Genomic DNA, 18,979 nt, shown 5'->3' with positions numbered 1-18,979 from the left:
GTGGAACAAAGAGAGGTCAGGCAGCCAGAAGGAGAATGCTCCCAGCTGGAGCAAGAGAGGTTGTGCTGCCCCAGTAGTACTGCTCATGGGGAGCACAGGTACCTTGGGCTTTTTCTATCATCTTATAAAACCCTAACATAGACAGAAGTTCTGATGGCTTTCAGAAACTTTTTCTGTTGCCACACAGGACAGGAGGTAGAGAGGAACTTCACTGACAATTGCTGAGCAAGAAACTTCCAGTTAGGAAGAGATGCTTTCATTAAGAGACCTCCCAACTGTTCCTATACTCAAAGAGCAGACATTAGACCACTTTCTCCCCTTCTCTGCAGTCTATTGGCAAGCCAAAGGGAGAATCAAATTGCTTCTCTATAAACCCATCACATGGGGATCCATTGTGGCACAGCTACAACACTGAAAGGAGCTGTGAATTTAAATCCAAACTGATAAAGGCATTGGTGCACCCAATTCTTCTTCCTCAGTGTAGCTGTAGAAACCCCTTTAGGTACCTTTTTTCCATGCACATCATCATGGGATGCTATAATCTCTTCTCCTTGTACTTACACTATTCAAACACTAACCCTGGCCAGACCCTTAACCACACAAACCCTCCATGTTCCTTCCTTGCATGCCTTCTTTTCTGTAGGGACAAACAAATACTTTCTGTCACAGTGCCTCCCAGCCACCCCTCGGTATCTCAGAAGCCAGAGATACTATCCCTCCCTCTCTGCTCTGCCAGCCTTCAGCCACCTCTCATCAGTACATTACCAAAAATTCATGATCTGCCTCCGTATCTGGTTCTGGTGAAGACATCAGCAAACACCTCCTTGTTAGATCAGTTCACACACTGACCCCAGCAGAAATGTTTAGGTAGCAGGTGTGATATAAGCAGCTTGTGTCACAGTGCCTTACTCACACACTCCCTCTTCTGTGGGCTCATTTCTCAGCTTAAACTAATCTATCTTCTTAAAAGACAGAACTTACTTTCTGATTGCCTTACTTTTGGGAACAAGCCACAACTACAACCTAAAGAGCTGCAATTAAATAAAAACCCTAACAAGGAAGAATTTAATTTTACAGCTAGAATCATTGTATTTGAAGAGAAGAAACTTAAGAGGACCATCCTGAGGATCCCCTAGGTTTTTTCCTCCTCCCTGACGAGGAATCCATTAACCTTTGAAACAGAGGTAGTTGTGCTTTGTCTATGTTTTCTTATGCCAAGATTTAACTTCTTCCCAATACAAAGATGCTGGTGTTTGAGGTTCCACAAGCCATGGCTTCTCTCACCTTCCTCATCTCCATGTCCAGAGTTATGCTGGGGCTCCGTGTCCTGGGGGTGAAGGGTCTTGTCTGGCTCTGGCAGATGAGAAATCCCATCAATGAGGTCCTCAACTCCATCCAGGATATCATTAGCACACAGCTGAAAAGAACAAAGACACCCACATGCTGCACAACAGAATCCAAGTTGTGGGAAGAGTCACCACTAAACAACTCACTTCTCCAGACAGATGGATTTGCAAGGTAGGTCCATCCACGCAACTGTCATGACTAAGACTGCATTGTTCCTGTGACAAAGACAGGCCATCTTGCACTTTCCAGCACCCTCAACTCTGTCACCTCAGACAGCCTGGCCAAATCTCCTGCCCACTTAAAAAGCCACTTAATTGGCAGGGCCAGTCTAGGAAATAGAGGTTTAGCTTTAGTCAAAACTAAAACTGATATTACTTTTCATTCCATTAATTTGTTAAATCTTGTTTAATTTTTTAGATCAAATTTAACAGTAGCACACTTTCTGCATTTGATATTTACACTCCAGTAGGATCTAGAGACCCAGGTACATACGTGGGGCCCTATTGTTCTAGGTCCTGTATCAAAATGAGACTATAAAACCCTGGATTTTAAGTTCAGCACAAGAAAACTGGGAATGTGAAGGGAGGAAAAAGGATAACGGTGTGATGTAGCAAATTACAGCATTGGTCACCAGCAATGTGCCATCATGTGTGTAGTTTGATCCAGACAAAGACAAGGACAAAAGAGTGGGAGCTACTAGAGGAAAAATAAAGGCTCTGACGTGAATGAACAATTGATTTAAAGACAGGAAAGAAATCAAATGTTCACAAATATATCAGGTAGGAGTAAAGGGTCATTTTTCACAGAGAAAGTTTTTTACAGACCTGCAGGACTCCTGCAGGATCTGTGCTGGGACACATGCTTCTCAACATATTCATTAAAAACCTGGAATAGGAGGTGAATAGTGACATGACCAGGTTTGCTGATGCCACCAAGATTTTCAGGGCAGTAACAAGTGTGACTGACAGCAAACAATCACAGAAGGAGTAACAAGAGTACAAGAGTAACTGTATTAACATGTAAGATGAACTTTGGCTTAAATATAAAGCAGCATACACCATGAAAAATTGCAAGTTCAAGCTGAGGGAACAAGATATAGAAGCCAGACTAAGCTGATGATTTCACGGAATTATGCTAAACAATTAACAAACTAAACTGAGTACTGAGAATTCTTTGGAAAGAACAAAGCTCACATCCCCATCCCCAAAGGTAAATACTAGAACTGAAAAAGGGTTGTGAAAGGCAAAAGGACAATCAAAGTTCTAGTACAAAGGATGAACTAAATCAAGACCTTTTGACTTGAAAAAAGAGGCAGCTGAAAAGGATATGATGGAGGCCTACAGAATTTTTTTTTCTGTGAAAAATCATCAGTAGCACAGAGACTATGGCTTATTTTATCTTCAATTGAACGAAATTAGCTGGCAAAATAAACGAACTGGTTTTCCAACAACATGAAGAAAAGTCATGAAACTCCTTGTTGTTATGATAAAGGTGACAAAAATTTAGAGGTCCAAGAAAAAACAGAACAAGTCTATGGAAGTGACACTCATCAAGATCTATTAAATGCAAAGATGCCAGACTCAATGAGCCTCTAAGCTGCAAATGGCAGGAAGGTGACAGGGCATTTGAGAGAAACATCACTCCATGTCTGCCTCCTTCTTATCCTCCCCCAAGACATCAGCTGAAGATGTGACAGGGCCATGTGGCCCTCTGTGGCCATATGAACCAGCACAGCTGTTCTAGTAATTGCATCACAATCTGTAATTGCTGCAGATCCACAACTCACACCACTCCAGGCTTAGAGGCAATGGACACAAGGGGAGGTAGAAGAGGGCACAATCCCTACATTTACCTGACACCTAAACCACCAAGAAATACAGTCTTGCAGTCATGGACGTGGCATTTTAGAGGCAATGCAGGCAGTAACTGCCCTTCACCTTCTCCAAACAAACTTCTGCACTTAATGTAAGATAACAAAGCAGCCTTGCACAGCCACAGAAACTTTTGGAACACATGCTCAAAAGAGAAGACCCATCACAGGTCTCCTTGGGGATGTTTTTGGGCTGGAGCTGAAGAGGAAAGTGAAGCAGCAGCTAGCTTCTGTGTCTGCAGCTCTGTGATATCAGACAAGTGACTGGGAGTGCAAGGAAGGGGAGGTGAATCCAGTAGGAAAACTGTCTGTGGTTCAAGAGCCAGAGCTCCACATACCCTCTGCAACTGCGAGTCAATCCGCCACATGCGCAGGGTCTGGTCCCGGGACCACGTAACCAGCTGGTAATCTTTAGAGCCTAAAGAGGACAGAAACAATCAGAGACCCCTCTGGGAAACACACTATCTCGGCCCTGTTCAGTGTAAACAGATTCAAACAAGCCAGCAGGCACATCCAATGGATAAGGCACTAAACTGAAATGCAGAGCAAGTCCTTTTCAGCTTCAAATTGACCCACCACAGCTGCCACAACTCTAGACAGACTGTGATTTACAAGCCAGAAGCACAAAGTATAATGAATGTGACACAATCAGAAATAAGCAAGACCCACAACAAAATCTATTTAAATAGAAGAAATAGTGTAGTAAAAATAAATGTTTCTCAACAGTAACTGTAAAGTGAAAATATCTTTTAGTTCATCAAATCTGTTTCAAGAGGTAGATGTTTTAAAACATTTATAAGCAATGAGAAGGTGGTTCTGCCCTTCCTCTTCTTGCTTCTGAATGATGCCAAGTTCAGGTTGTAAGGAAATAGATCTAACCACATACTATCTATCAACAGGCAGAGGTACACAGACCTATTTATGTCCACGTTTAGGTCTTGTGATAGAGTTTTAAGTTTCCCTTGTCAAACAGCTGCTATGCTTAAGAATTTGCTGCTGCACAGCTGCTTCCTACACCCCTCTGCTGAGGCAAAGGGGCTGTCTAAATACAGCACAACAGACTCTGTGGAAGGAAATTTGTGCTATCTTGGTTGTCTCCACACTGAAGAAGACTTGGAATGTTTGTGTGATTGATTTATGTTGCTTGAGACAAGCAAGACGTCAAACCCGGGTATGTATCTATTAACACAGCTAGGACAACCAACTGTAGCTCAAGCCTGCTTCAGTGTTCATTCACAAACTGTCTTTGACTGTGCCTCCAGATCCTAACACAGTTCTCCATTGCTCTCCTCTTTTTGAAAGAGGAAAATCAAGGTATGGAGAAGGAGGTGACTTAACTGAATGGCCCCAGCAGCTGGTGGGAAAGGGCTGGACCAGCACTTTCACACAGCACTGCAAAGCTGTAGCACGAGTGACACCAAAGCCAGACATGCACATTCTGTCAGTAGCAGCTGAGGTGCTGGAAACAAAGCTGTGCTCTGTGTGGTTATGCAACCTCTGGTATAGAGTCTCCTATTCTTAGCTGCTTACACTAGAAAATTTAGTCAGGACTGATCTCTAATAGCAGACTCTATCCCACGTAATTCCTCCCTTGCCTTGGCCAGCACACAAATGAGGTGGGCTTGCTGGATCTGTGGTCTGGGATATGCTGGAGGCTGCTGATCCAGGCCATGATATGAGGGGCTAACTGGTTAGCCTGCAGCTCTGAGGAGGGAAAGGGTGCCTGCACTCATGCATCTATCTAAAAATTTGCAGAATTTATTCTGAAAGATTAATTTAAAAAAAGACTCCCACGAGAACGGAAGCAATGGGAGTCACCACTGACCTACTCAGCATTTGTTAGATTTGCTTTGTTAGCATGGAAACAAGGCTTCTGTAAGCACTGCCATAAAACCAGCACGGAACAGCTGTAGTTTGAGGGGGGCAGCGGGGGGCAGGAAGGTGGGCAGGAGCTACTTCAAGGAAAGGCAAGAGTCAAACAGCAACAGCACTGCAATCAGGAGCCAGGTCTCCACACCCCTGGTTAGCTGACAGACACAGTGTACAGAAGAGAGCACATTCAACCCTGAACTCACCTTCCTTCTGCTTCCTCCACTGAAACTCCAGCACCACATCATCATGTCCCACGAATGTGTGGACAGGCGTGTTCAGGTCAAAGACATTCCAGAGAAGGAGACTGTTTTCCCGACGGAGCTGGGGGACCATCACTGTCACCAGTCCATTGCTGAAAGGCTTAGAGAGAAACACCCTTCCAGTCAGCCAGGGAGAGTTAGGTTCCCACGCTGCTATATATTATCATACTCCCATTTTTCCCTTCTCCCACCAACACGAATTAGAAGGTTTTAAATGAGCTCAGCACAAAACAGAACCAGGCCAAAACCTGAGAAGGTCCAAGGCAACTGCTGCACAAAAACACTGTGTCTCAAGGGGTAAAATGTAGTACAGTGAAATACTCAATGTAGCTCACTTAAGACAAGTGACTTCTTTCTGCTGCTTCCTCACTTTTCATCTGTGAGGCTGGAAGGATTTCACCACTGACTTTTCACTGGGGATCCTTACTGCAATCTGCCTGGAGCTGCATGAAGTGCTAGCTGGGGACTGAGCCCCAGCAGGGCGTCAGGGTCATGATGCTCAGAGGAACATGGAAATCAGTCCTACACCTCTTGTTGTCTGGACAGGGAAAGGGGATCAAGATTCAAGGCACAGCACTGGCTTTGGGCCACATTCAGACCTCTGGAGATTATGACTGGATGTGATGAGCCTTAGCTTTACTTGGGTGGGTGCTCGCTCACTCCTTCTCCTGAATGCTCCCACTGTGGATGTTGCTTTTCTACGCCTCTTAGGCACCAAGAAGGATTTTTAAAATCAACTTAATAATTTCCACAAGTAGAACTGGTGAGAAACCCTTTATTTAATGTCTCTTTGTGCATTCTTCTCAGAGCACAAGTGGAACTAGTGGGAGTTTCTCACTCACCGTGTATCTTGCCTTCCAGACGGGAACCTGGCAGGGAAGAATGTTGAGGTACTTCCGAGGCTGACGGTAATCCCAGAACTTGAAAAAAAAAACAAACCAAGAGAAAGCCAAGCAAAGGCAGGAATCAGCTGGCTATACTTTTAAGCTGTAGTTTTCCATGTGGCTTGCAGACAGAACAGACCAAAAAGCATGCCAGGGTGCCCACAGCATCATTAGTAATCCCATTCATTACCAGCAGAGATGGCCCCAAAGGACAAATACCAAGCTATCAGCATCTGGCAGTATCCCTTAGAAAATGAGTGACTTGAGGTCATATTCACAGTGATCATAGCTTGAGTAATTAGAGCAGGGAGACAGGCAGCCTGCTTGGTCTTTCAGAGCTACAAGGTACCCTGCAGGCTGCCAGCCAACGTGCCAGTCCAGGCTGGAGGCAAGCCCACTCTGCTGTTACTGCTAATTTTCTAATGAAGAATCTAACCTTTTGCTTTGCTAGAATACACATCAATTGCATTTGCCTCAGAGCTTAGCTCAATGTGAATGAACTCCATTTGGCTGACATACAAAGCACACTACTTCCCCCCAAGTAAGAGGCCCTGCAAGCAGTGCTTGCAGGCAGTCTCTTATTGATAATCCTGTTCAACATGAGTTTGGAAACTCCAGGGGCTGAAGTATAGACATACAAGTTGCTATAACCAGCTTGGCAACACGCATTTCAGGAAAAAGGCTCTTCTGGCGTGTGTGGTCTGTTCCTTTCTGGCAAGCAACAGGCAGAGGCAGTTGTTTTCAGCTTCAATACTGCCCTAATCACCACAGATATGTGGCAAACATATGTACACCCATTCTTCAATGATCTCTCTGCCTGTTCAGTGCAGTCGTGGCTCAACACACTAGGTGGCCAGAAACCAAACAATAAAGATCCAGATCTTGCCAATGGCAAAGCACTCCTCAAAACTTCAGCAGCAGCAGGGGATCTGCTCCACCATCCTTCCTACTCCTTAGCAGGAATTGCAGAAACAACACTTACCCTGACAGAGTTGTCCTGGCTGGAAGTGGCCAGTGTATACTCATTGTCAGGATGCCAGTCCAGACCATGGATTTTGGAGAGATGAGCTGCCAAATACTCCACTGCAGTGCTGGGTTTCTGCAAGGAGAGACATTGTCCTTCTCAGCACAAGACACTTGAAATTTGGTCTAGTTCTTTGGCATAAAAAGAGACACTTTAACCAGGGCAAGACAGTTAGAACAACCAGCCCTGCTGGGGAACAGCAAATAGATCAGCAGAAGTAGTTAAAGGAAAAGATCCTGTGAGTGTATGGCAAATTCCAGTCACCAAGTGCAGCCATAACCATACTTCATACTCAGTTAAACAGTTAAGTACTATGAGATCAAATGGAAAATGTTAATAGTTATGGTCTCTGAGGAATGAGACTACCTACATACTCTCTTCAGGCTCTTGGGCTCCCAACTCTCTCTAGTTTAAACTGACCCACAAGAGAGATATGGGATAAAGTAGTACATTTCCTCAGTATTTATCTGTCACCAGAGGAACATCTGTATTGGGTAGGTGGGAATATGTACAAACTGCTCAAAAATCTCTCAGCTTACCCTTTTGTCCCATATTCGGACATCCCCATCGTGGCTTGTTGCTAAACAGTTGGCATTTTTCTTGTTCCATTTCACCTGGGAAGCTCCAGCTGCAGCACAAACAGAGCAGCCAAAACAAGCAATTAAAGAGAAAACAGCACAGTAGTCCCATTGCCTGGGCCTAGAGCTGCTCTTAGCCCAGGAAAGGCAGTTCAGAGGAAGGATATCCCAGAAGCCAGCATGAAGGATGGCATGAAAATTATTAACGCCTGGTTCCTCCATGTATCATTTGTATCCTCAGGACAGCAAAGCAAGTGTTCCAGTTGCATGCCTAGAGATCTTTATCACATCTTCTAGCCAGGAGCTGTACCTGACCAGAATACTCATGTCCATTAGCTCTGATGGAGCAACTTCCTCCAGACCAGAAATGTAGGTTCATCACCTCCTCCCCAAATCCCCTCCCTTTTTATCCAAGGTGCTTAGGGCCTGTTTCATTCCCCACCACCTCCCATGCTATCAGCTGCTACATAGGCAACTAGTGCTATTGATCTATGGTTAAAATACAGGTGTAGGAGAAGGCTGCAGTGCAGGTGACCTTGGGTGTAGCCACTGGGTGGACCAGAAGGTCCATCTGCCAAAATACACCACAGAAGTCAAAGACACCAATGACAGTTTAAAGAAACTGGATGATGGTCCAGATATTACTTATATGTAGTATCATGAGGGATTCAGTCAAATTAGATGATGGATGGTTATTTCTAATAGAAATAAAGCACAGCTTCAGTTAATGTAAGTTGCTCAGGTACTGTAAGCATAATGAATCTGTTCATCCTTACTCTGTCAGTATTTTCAAACCTTTCGAGCTATCAGAAAGGTGAGATCCACGAGAAAGCTAAACAGATCTCAGCCTGCTGCTATTCCCCACCTCCACTACCCACCTCCTGCTGCATGGTGAGCAGATTCATCCTGACAACCTGGCAAAAAGCTATTCTGGGGGATAAAAAGCTGCAAATAGACTGCCAGTTGATTGATTTGATCCCCTCACTGAAGGGTACACAAATGTCTGGACCAGCATTAAACAGCATCAGACACAGAAGGAAGGAAGGAAGCAAGGAAGCTTTCTGGGGAGCAGGCTGCTGGGCTGGCTCAGCTGTGAAGCCTTACCCCAGATAGCAGAACTGACCACTGCTTCTGACTCAGGTTTTTGCATTTCTGTGACAGAGAGGTTTGCAAGCTGGGAAGGGAATGAGGGCTGCTGCAGATGTGCAGCCTAAGGGCATGTAAGCAGCACAGCATGAGCACATTGTGAGGACTGCTCCTGTACTGGGGACAGTAACTCAAAGAAAGGAGTTTTGCTCGTCATCCATACCCAGTTCCAGCTCTAAACAGTGACGATGGACATGCAGCACCTGCCAGCAGGTGGTATAGCAGGGGCTGGACACTCACTTTGGCAGCATCCAGGAAAAAAGCCTTTCCAGAGCAAGCACAGCCCAAAGACAGCACCTTGTGTGCTCCCTGCATGTTGCAGGTGCCCCAGGGAAGCGGATCCAGCCAGCTGCTGTACCCAACCCTGAGTGAGGGGACAAGCTGGCACAGAGAGCTGCCTGGGGTATAGTTTAGTTCCTCAACTGATTCAACCAAACATAAAAGACATGAGGAAATTACAGACAGGCAACCCATAATAAGCAGTGCAGCATGGTGGCTGAGCAGGGAGGAAGCTCCATGGGGCTGTTCACCAATGTGGGGGCAGCAAGTCCAAGTATCAACTGCTCTGGGAACCTCAAGGGGCTCCACATCTCTTCTGAATTCTGCTTCTCTAAAAGGAATTGTGAACTGGAGCCTCTCAGGCTGCTCCTACATGGGACAATCACACATGGTGGCACTTCTGTACTTTGCCATTGGAGCATGAAGGGAGGGAAGAATAACAGAAGGAGCATGCAACAGTAATGTTGTTTAATGCCCACATTACACACATCAGACTTACCAACTGCTGAGAGTGAGACCGTGGGCTTCCTGGTGTCTCTGAAATACAATGTGGCCACTGTGAGTACACACAGCATAGTCCAGCTTTCCCAGCCAGCTCCCTGCTATTCCAGCACTAATGTTATTGCTGCCTTGGGACCTAATATACCTTCTGCTTACCAAAATACACCAGCATTAAATGGAATAAAGGTGACCAGCTAGAGGACAACAACCATCCTGGAAGTGTTTAAGGCTGGGTTGGATGGGTCTTGGAGCAACCTGGTCTACTGGAAGGTGTCCCTCCACATGGCAGAGGGATGGAAATAGATTTTTAAGGTCCCTTCCCACCCAAACCATTCTACAATCCTGTCTTGCCAGCACATGCAGCAGGAAGTTTAGGACAGAGGATAGAGCTGGACTGGGCTAGACAGAGGAGAAACATACACAAAGTGTGGCACATTGCAACTGGGTAGGCAAGGAAACAGGGCTCACAAATTGTTGCTGGGGGAAGCAACAAAACAGCCTTTCCAAGGAGGATTAAAGGAACAAACAGAACTGTGGAAGCACTCGACAAAAGCCACTGATGTGTTCGTCGAGCCTTTGCAGATCCTGATTCAAAGCAGATGGAGCAGTTACTACAGAGCAAAAACTTCATGTCTAGCATTTAATAACAAAATTAGTAGAAAATCAGCCCAGCTGTGTGCAGACCAAATTCTGTCTGTCTACAAACTAAATTCCACAGCAGCAGAAACCAATGTAGTTCCATGACAATTCCCAGCAGCTAGGGCTTTACTTCCTGGCCTTGCTCCTCAGGAATTCACCTGCTCTTTCATGAAAAGTGACAGTGAAAATAAGGAATATTGTCTTCAGCTTTTTCTGTTTGCTGAAAAGCAGAACATTTTCTGAAATGGATTGCACCTCTTTCTCTAAGAATTTCTGCCTAATCAAAAAGTTCTTTTGTATGAAAAATTAAGTGGGGAATTTCCAGCTGCCCTTACTGCAGGGCTACCTCCCCAGGGTGTCATTAGAGACAGTCACTTCAGCAGGATGTTAATTTCCTGGACACCAGCAGCACCAGGACCTCAGTGCCACAGCAAGCTCAAAGCCTTTCCTAGCACAGGTGGGATGTAGAGGCTTTCAGAGACTGCCTAAGGAAGCAGTTCTGGGCAAGTGATACAGGCAGACACAAAACAATGGAAGGGCACGATAGAGTTAAAGGAGGACTTCTGATAACAACCTTCAGAGATCTCTGTTTTTCCTGCTTGATATTAAGATAGTATCACAGGAAAACAACCAGCAGTTATTGTATCTCTATGTCTTTTAATTACACATTAATAATATATTGTCATTCTCAAGCACCATTTAACCAAGGATCTAAGTGCTTGTTCATAGGAACTAAGCAAGCCTCCGGGTAGCCTGGTGCAGTGGGGTTATATAATTATCCTCCTATTATAACTGAGCAAGGGAGACAGAGAGGAACAATGTGATTTGCTGGGGGTCATAAAAAGTTGTACTGCCAGCAAGAGAACCCAGCAGTCCTAGTGCCAGCTCCTTGCTTCTCAGGTGTCAAATCTGGGGCTTAAATCTGGACATATAGTTGGAAATACCTGCTACCCTGAAAATATTCATGGCAGAAAGCAGCACCAGGAAACAAGGGAAGGCACAAACAGGAAAACCTTCCTGAATACCATTGTCAGTCTTCCCACCACTGAGGGAGAATCAGCAACAATCAATGAATTTAGTAGAAAATGGCTATAGGATGATGAAATGGTGCTCATTAACTGAGCTAAAAAAACCCAACAAGTTGAGGAACGTCCTTGGGGTCCAGGAAAAGCCCCCAAAGAAATATCTGAAGTGGGCAGGGAGTGAAGCCAGACAGTTGTTGCTGAACTGTACCACTCGACCGACCATCACTGACTCTGAATAGGGGAGCAGAAGTCATCTTGGAGACAATGGGAAGTAGCTGAAGCCCCTGGAAGCACAGCTAAAGAGCAGCACCCATCAGGGCATGCCTTGCCTTCCAAGCTGATAATTATGGAAAAGAGTCCCCGTGATTTCCCCAAAATGCAGAAACATACTGATTCTTACTTGATGTCCCAGATGTAGATGTATGTGTCCACGGAACTGGTGACCAGTAGGTCTGGCTCAAACACTGCCCAGTCCAGGTCACTGCAAAAGCAAAATCAAAGATCAGTAAAGAAAAGCACAGGCAGAGTTTGCATCAACTTCCCACAAGCTGCCAGTACATTCTCCAACAAGTTCACAGCAACTCCATGACATCTACTGAAACTTTTAAAGCAAAAAGCAAGATCTTAATAATTTCTCTAAGTAAATTCCAAGAAGCAATGAAATGCTTCTAAGTAAATTCCAGTGAAGCATCCTCCCAGCCCTGAACTTTACAGCTACTGCTGTGTGCTCTTTCCCCTCCAGGCAAAGGGACACTGTCTCAAAGAGTTCTCAGTAACCACACATCCTTGGCATCAAACCCTCACTCTGGGATGCCTCCCTGTTGGGAACACCAAGTGCACCTGGGACACAAACAGCCTCCAGTCAGCCCAAACAACTGTCATTTCAAGGGCTGCAAATACTTCCCACAGTCAGGAGCCTGAGTAAAAGCAGTCCTTCAACTGCATTTCCAACCCAGCATTAAATATGACCTTAAAACAAGAGGCAAAAATCTCCCCTGCACCACTGTAACATTCTCTAAACTTGGTCTTTGGGATTACCTGCCTTAATTAAGCTGCTATCACACAGAAACACAGCTGGGATTCAATTTAATAAACATGCTATGTTTCCCAGATGATGGCTGCTGCTCTCTACAAGGACAGCAGCCTAAGGCAATGACATTCAAGCCATCAAAGGCTAAGCTGATATATTGCAGGAGCCATGAGAGGGTGAGCCACTTCACACATGACATCATCACCAAATGGGAAGGCAGTCCAGTCCAGAGAAGTGTGTAAAAACAGGCTCAGAGCAGAGCCTGAGTGGGGCCAGGATCAAAACATTCAGCTTCTATGAAACAATGCATTATTTTCCACGCAGCAGTCCACAGCATTGCTTGTTCTTCACCTGATCACACGTGTGTGTCCTTGCAGAGATGTGCAAACTTCCCCATTACCTTCCTTCCACTTATACAGGTCAACACGCTGATTGCTCTGCAATTAGATGGAAGAAAGGAGAGACAGTCTCAGGCCAACAAGGTAGGACATGGATCTGTGTGTTAGGTCCAGGTTCCCTTCACTTTGAGCCTCAGTTAACAATGAGGCGTGCTGTGATTAGCAAAGTCCTTGCCCAAAGCAGGAGAGCAAAGATGAAATACAGGCTGCAAGGACTTTCAAAAGCTTACACTTTTTAATGACACCCACTTAAAACTGGAGATAAACTAGAATGGGAGAAAAAGATCCCACATTGCAAAATCTTTCCATGAAATTATGTTCTCAGAGTCTTTATTTCCTAACAACATGCTGTAACTGCAGGCAACAGGCAGACAAATTCTCTCTGCAGGAATACCCTGCCAGTCTGTTAAGATTCACAACTGGAGTTTTTGGTGAGGGGGATGATGGATTACCACTGGTCGTCCTCAGCTCTCTCTCAATTCCCTTCTGGGATAATCAGGGCCATTGCCAAACACAAACAATACAGTCTAATGGCTCCAAGGTCACCTCCTCAAGGGTACTCCCTCCATCCTTGCCAGCCCAGGAGAAAAGCTCTACGGGTTTATCACTAGCTGTAAAAAACAAAGGCAAACCAGATGTATCAATGACAACATTATTTAGTGTTCCTTCACTCATTCCAGGAATAAATCCTTGCCCAAATGCAGCCACACACAAAGTTACTTGAAACTAGTTATTGTGCTGTAAGTTCATGTTCTGTCTCAATCAAGGTTCACTTCAGGCCAGGCCAACTCTTCTCCTTCTGTGGTAGAATTGCCTATGTGGGTGCATACAGAGTGCCAAGCACAATGGATCATGACTGGAAATTCATGCTGATTTTGCAAAACCAGAAAGAACATGACCTTAAAATGTTATTTTCATGAGCCTATTGTTTTCAGATTTTTAGGTAGATGAGGGAAAAGATTAGAGGCTTCATAGAAACACACAGTTTTTGAGGTTGGAAAAGACCTCTACGATTACTGAGTGCAACTGTTATCTTACAATTTTTGTCGCAGATTTTTTTTGTGGTGGTGTATTTTCTCCCTATCCCAAAGCTGCTTCATGTGAATTTCAACTTGCAGATAGATAAAACGTTACAGCTTTCTTTGAAATGGAAGGTCTCATCCAAGCTCAGCAATAATATATGACATTTCTCTAACTGCTCACAGCAGGGCTGCACAAGAGCTTAGGGCAAGAAAAAAACTCGTTGCATGTTTCTCATTGACAGAAGAATTTAAGGGGTAGAGTGAAAAGACCCAGTGGGATTTATCCAGGACTCCAGAGATGAGATACAAGATAATGATCACCAGAGAGACTGCTCCTCCCAACAGTACCATTTTCTAAAAAACTGTGATTTTCTTAAGTATCAGTATTCACTTCCAACAATTTCATCACCCCCTTGTTCAAGAATCTGTAGCCATACAAAAGAAAAAACAAGGATCTAGGACTGAAAACAACAGCATTTCTGAAACAACAGCTTAGGAGTCCCCAAAAACATTCTTGAGCCAGAGTGCAGACACAGCCAAACACAGCAGAAGGACTTGCTCCTGCTCTTCTGGAAAGATGGGCAGATCCCCCTCTGCCTGTACCACTTCCAGTTAACAGGACTGCAAACCAGATGAGGCTGCTGGCAAAGAGGATGGCAGCCTTTTACATCCCTTTTCCACCTACAGGGATGCAGAGGGATAAGACCCTTGGGCTGTCTACTACACAGTGAAATGGTTTGAAAGATGGCATTTTTGACCCAAACTAAAAAAGCTGCCTGACCTCATATTGGAGATTCATCAACCAGCATGTGTCAGTAACCATGTTCATCATAGCCTCAGAGCATCATAGCATCTTTGTTTATAAAAAGAAGCAGCAAGGTTTGATGCCAGCTACACCTGGTCTCAGTCTGAAACAAGATGGGTTCCTGTATCCACTCAGAGGAGCAAGAGGCAGGAGTGCTCAGATGGGCAAGATGAGCACAGCTCCCCTTTGTAGCAGGGGAAAAGCACTAACTCATCACTGGATATTGCCTTCAGAGTGTGTTTGAAAAGCTTTCCTGCTCCACTTGAGGCCTGTTTAGTGCATGTCCTTACTTGGTTTTGGTTTCCACAGACTGTACCCAGAAGTGGCACTGAGGGACAGCTTTTTCCAGTTTTAATCACTCTCTGCTCAGAAGCAGACTGCTGCTGAAGGCACCTGTAAGACATCAGTCATGTGCCAGAGCTGAGGAGAGACAGGCTGGAGAATGTCAGAGAGCAAACAGGCAGAGGCTCCCCACTGATAGCACCAGTCCACTTTTAAAACTGCCTTTAATTAAAAACATAGCCAATCAAGGAAGCAAAAGGAACAAAAATCCTAAGAAATCATCTTCAACTAGGTGTTTTCTCAAAAGAATAGATGGAGAGACTTCTCCATCCCCAGCTAGTCCAGGACTCTCAGGCTATAAAAGAAGACACAACACAACAGAAAAGGCAGCTCAGCCTGGAAACAGTCTGCACCTGACTGGTGCCAATTGCCACGGTGCTGTGGGTGATGGCTGAGATTTTTATAGGCAGGGCTCTGGGTGAACAAGCTGCAGAGCATGACAAAGCCAAAAACTGCACTTGGTCTCATACAGCCCCTACTGCTTCTTCAGCCCAACCCACTGCCTCATGGAACACCTCACTGATCCAGTCCATGCCCAGCTGCAAACCCCAAGCTGCAAGCCAGTATTGACCTGTGCTATTTACAGACTGCCTGGTTGCAGCAAGGCAGGGAGGTGAAAACAAAACAGCACAGAGCAAGAAATTCAAGAAGTGCACAAATCTCAGACCGGAAATCAGAAAGAGAGCACTTCCCTCCAGAAAAGGACCATTTAGATGCTTGATTTATTTGGCAAAGTGTTTTGTAAATGACAAGCTAGCAAAACTAAATTCAACCCTGACTGCCCAATAACTGTCAGCCATCAAGCTGAACACCTTGCTGGCAGTAAATCAGAGTTAGGCCTTGATCTTGCAATGTGACTTGCAGAAGCACGTCTGTACCAGCTCCACACAGCCTTCAGCTCTGCAGAGGTTCAGCCATGAAAGAAAGACCAGGGAAGACGACGAGTTAGAGCTTCTAAATGAGTGAACTTACCGAAGCTGCAAAGTAGTAGGCGTAGCTGTCGTGGGGGTTCCACTGCACCGCCCCAATGTCCCACTTGCTCTGCCGGGAGATCTTCCTGTGACCCTCATTTGGGGCATCCAGGTTGACAATGTAGAGGAAACGGCGGCTGCAAGACACAGACACAAAGGGGCTGCATCTCACAGGACTAATCTCAAAACTCCAAGCCCAGAGCCTTGTGTCTAGAGGCACAAGAACCAAAAGAAGAGAAGCATTTCACAAGACAAGTGAAAACACTATTCCTGAAAATGCTACATTTGACTACATACTTCAAAACTGACTTAAGAAAAACCCGTAACACACCAACAAAGACACAGCGAAAGTAAACAGGGTCTGCAAGTGTAATACACCACGGAAAAAACCCAGATAAGTTGTTTACAAAAGAAAGTGCTGGAAAATGGTGCAAACATATTCAAATAGGGTTTGCAGGCCTAACGCTGCAACAGCAAAGCCTAAGGGGCACAGGCCTGGGAGTCCAATGCAACAGCTTCAGCCTGGATAGGTTGCTCTGAGAAAGAGTTAATGAGCCTTGACAAAGATGATTCTACGTGGGTGCTTCTTTCCACACCGGTTTGAGGGCTTGGTTCCACCGACAGTACAAAAACACCTGCACAGAGCTCATGCTCAGCTGCAGCAGCTTCTTAACGTGGGTGGACACAGTCCTGCACAGATTTGGTTCCATTACTTACCTGAACTAACTCTATATGCAGCAGAAATAATTCTGCATGATGGCAAATCTGAGCTCATACATCCTGCTGGATGTGGCCAACTCCCCATAAAGCAAGGTATGATCCTATATGATTCATCTTACAAGCAAGAGAAACCACCCAAAAATAATTGTGAGCCCTATGGAAGATCAACATCAAAACATAATGAACCCTACATAATTAACCACATGAGCATCATCTCTCAGCTGCAAAGTGACCATACAGCTGCTCTGAGCACTGGTATTCCTCCTGTTACTCCTGTGCAGCACTGCCAGACTAAGGGTTTACACGGAAGCAAGCACTGCTTTAAGCTGTACCAAAGGACTTGGTTCCTTGAAGGCTGACCAAAGATCAGCTACACTCACATGGTTCTGAAAAGAACATCCTAATTGGTGTGGCAACTGTGTCACTGACAGGAGGACAGGAATAGCTGTTAGTACTGAAAAGCAGGAGCTGGAAAGGCACTACTGAACTGGTTGAGGACTTGCCCTGGAGGTGGATACATAAGACCAAGCTCTCCAGGAAACTTGGGCAGCTTGGAAGTCTGTGGCACCTACTGTGCTTGTGAGTATCATCCCACACTGAACCAGCAGAGAAACAGGTCAGGGACCCCCATGGGAATATTTGGGGCAGATTTTGTTAGGAAATAATCTAATCCGTATTTCAAGACAATCCAAATAGTACTTAATGCTGCTCCATCTCCCATATGGGGATTTGGGAAAGAATTTACCAGGAAAGCCACACCAGTATTTTACTGCACTCTTGTTGCTGTCTCTCCACTTTGTATCCCATTGGGAACATGACCCAGAATCAGTTTTATTAAGCCTTGGACAGAATTCAGCTGCACCTTTCTGAAACAATCCATCAACCCTCCAGCTGAGGTCAGCCTGAAGGTTGGTCTGGCTTGTGGCAATGACTGTCACACTTCCAGCAGGGACTGTCACACTCACCCTGAGAGTACAGCACGCTGTCCCAAGCAATCCACTGACATGGCAGTCGCCTGTTCAAGAGAAACACAGAACAAAACTAAATAATGCCTGTCAGGTCAGCTGCTCCATCAAATCCATGGTTTAGGGAGGAGTTCAGGAAAGTAATATCCCCTAAAAGTAGCACAAGGGGGCAATGGGTGTAGTGGTTGATTTTGAGATGCAGGACAGCACTAAGAAACATCTTTGTTAGCATAAACTGAAGACAAAACCTGGCAGACAACATTATGAGTACTAAGACCTTCTCCCTGCTATGGCAATCACAGCTGCAGCCTTTCAATCAGCAATCTCTAATAATCTGTATTAATCAGCCTCTGCTCCTGCTCAGGAACTTTCTCTCAGTCTCTCTCTTTCATTATAGGGCCAGATTTAATTATATATGTACGGGGAGAGAGAAGTGCAATCATTTGTGTATGGTTGGTCTCCAAAAATGAGAGATGGCCAAGAGGCATCAGAATTTACTTTGCCATTGCTTGTAAAGAAGGCTATGAGATAACTTAAAGGCCATTAGAAAAAAAAAAATTTAAAGGATTGTTTGGATATTCTCTGCCTCTTTTTGTGCAGAATGAACTGGCTGATCATCTTGTTTAAATGCCAAAAGAATAAAGGAAAATTTTACTTGGAAAGCTGAACAGTTCAGCCCATAAACATACGTATGACTTCAATAGAGTTTTGAGCATTCACAGTACAAAATCAGAATATGCCCCACATTCTTCACACTAACTGCTGTCATCTTCAAAGCTGCCTCTCTGAAGGCTCAGGATGTATCTCCTGCCTCTGTTCAGGATTTTAAGTGCTCTCAGTGTGGATGTAACAAGACTTCAGGATGTCCCACAGTTACTACTTACAAGCATCACTAAAACCTGACAGACAAGACAGAAATCGCACTCCAGTCAGATCTGACAGTAGAATACCCATCAATTCTGAGCTTTTTTAGCCAGGGCCCATCCCCTCCTTGCAAATATCCCAAGTGAGGGAAAAACAGCATCAGGGACCCATTCTTCTCTACAGACTACATGAAATAGCTACAGCAGAGTTTCAGCAGGAGCTCATGGTAAACCAAACCCCATTTCACTACTTTTACTGTTCCAGGAACAACCTCCTTTCATTATTTTTTCCTAGGCAGCAAATCCAATCTTCTAGCAAGGTTTTCCTAGTCCTAAACCTAATGCTGTAAATAAGCAGCTAGTTTTAAGATTTCTAAATGAAAAAAGAAACAATTCCAGCTTTCGAGTCTCCACAGCACCTTGCAAAACACAGAACAA

At 44.9% G+C, this 18,979-nt stretch overlaps 1 protein-coding gene across 3 annotated transcripts in view; it reads right to left on the bottom strand.

Moving 5' to 3' along the window:
* Positions 1-18,979, bottom strand: part of WDR59 (WD repeat domain 59) — a 48,690-nt gene that overhangs the window by 26,722 nt on the left and 2,989 nt on the right. For all 3 annotated transcript variants that reach the window (XM_088171921.1, XM_014880808.2, XM_088171922.1), the window contains exons 2-12: positions 17,679-17,728; positions 15,995-16,130; positions 12,807-12,892; positions 11,826-11,906; positions 9,760-9,797; positions 7,797-7,885; positions 7,216-7,332; positions 6,192-6,269; positions 5,293-5,449; positions 3,556-3,635; positions 1,285-1,417 (exon numbers count right to left, since the gene is read on the bottom strand). In XM_088171921.1, coding sequence (XP_088028047.1) covers positions 1,285-1,417; positions 3,556-3,635; positions 5,293-5,449; positions 6,192-6,269; positions 7,216-7,332; positions 7,797-7,885; positions 9,760-9,797; positions 11,826-11,906; positions 12,807-12,892; positions 15,995-16,130; positions 17,679-17,728 — 1,045 coding nt within the window. The remainder of the gene's footprint in view (positions 1-1,284; positions 1,418-3,555; positions 3,636-5,292; positions 5,450-6,191; positions 6,270-7,215; positions 7,333-7,796; positions 7,886-9,759; positions 9,798-11,825; positions 11,907-12,806; positions 12,893-15,994; positions 16,131-17,678; positions 17,729-18,979) is intronic.

Source organism: Sturnus vulgaris, chromosome 12 (assembly GCF_052056855.1).
Source record: "Sturnus vulgaris isolate bStuVul1 chromosome 12, bStuVul1.hap1, whole genome shotgun sequence".
Classification (NCBI taxonomy): domain Eukaryota; kingdom Metazoa; phylum Chordata; class Aves; order Passeriformes; family Sturnidae; genus Sturnus; species Sturnus vulgaris.
This window is presented reverse-complemented; position numbering and strand designations above follow the sequence as displayed.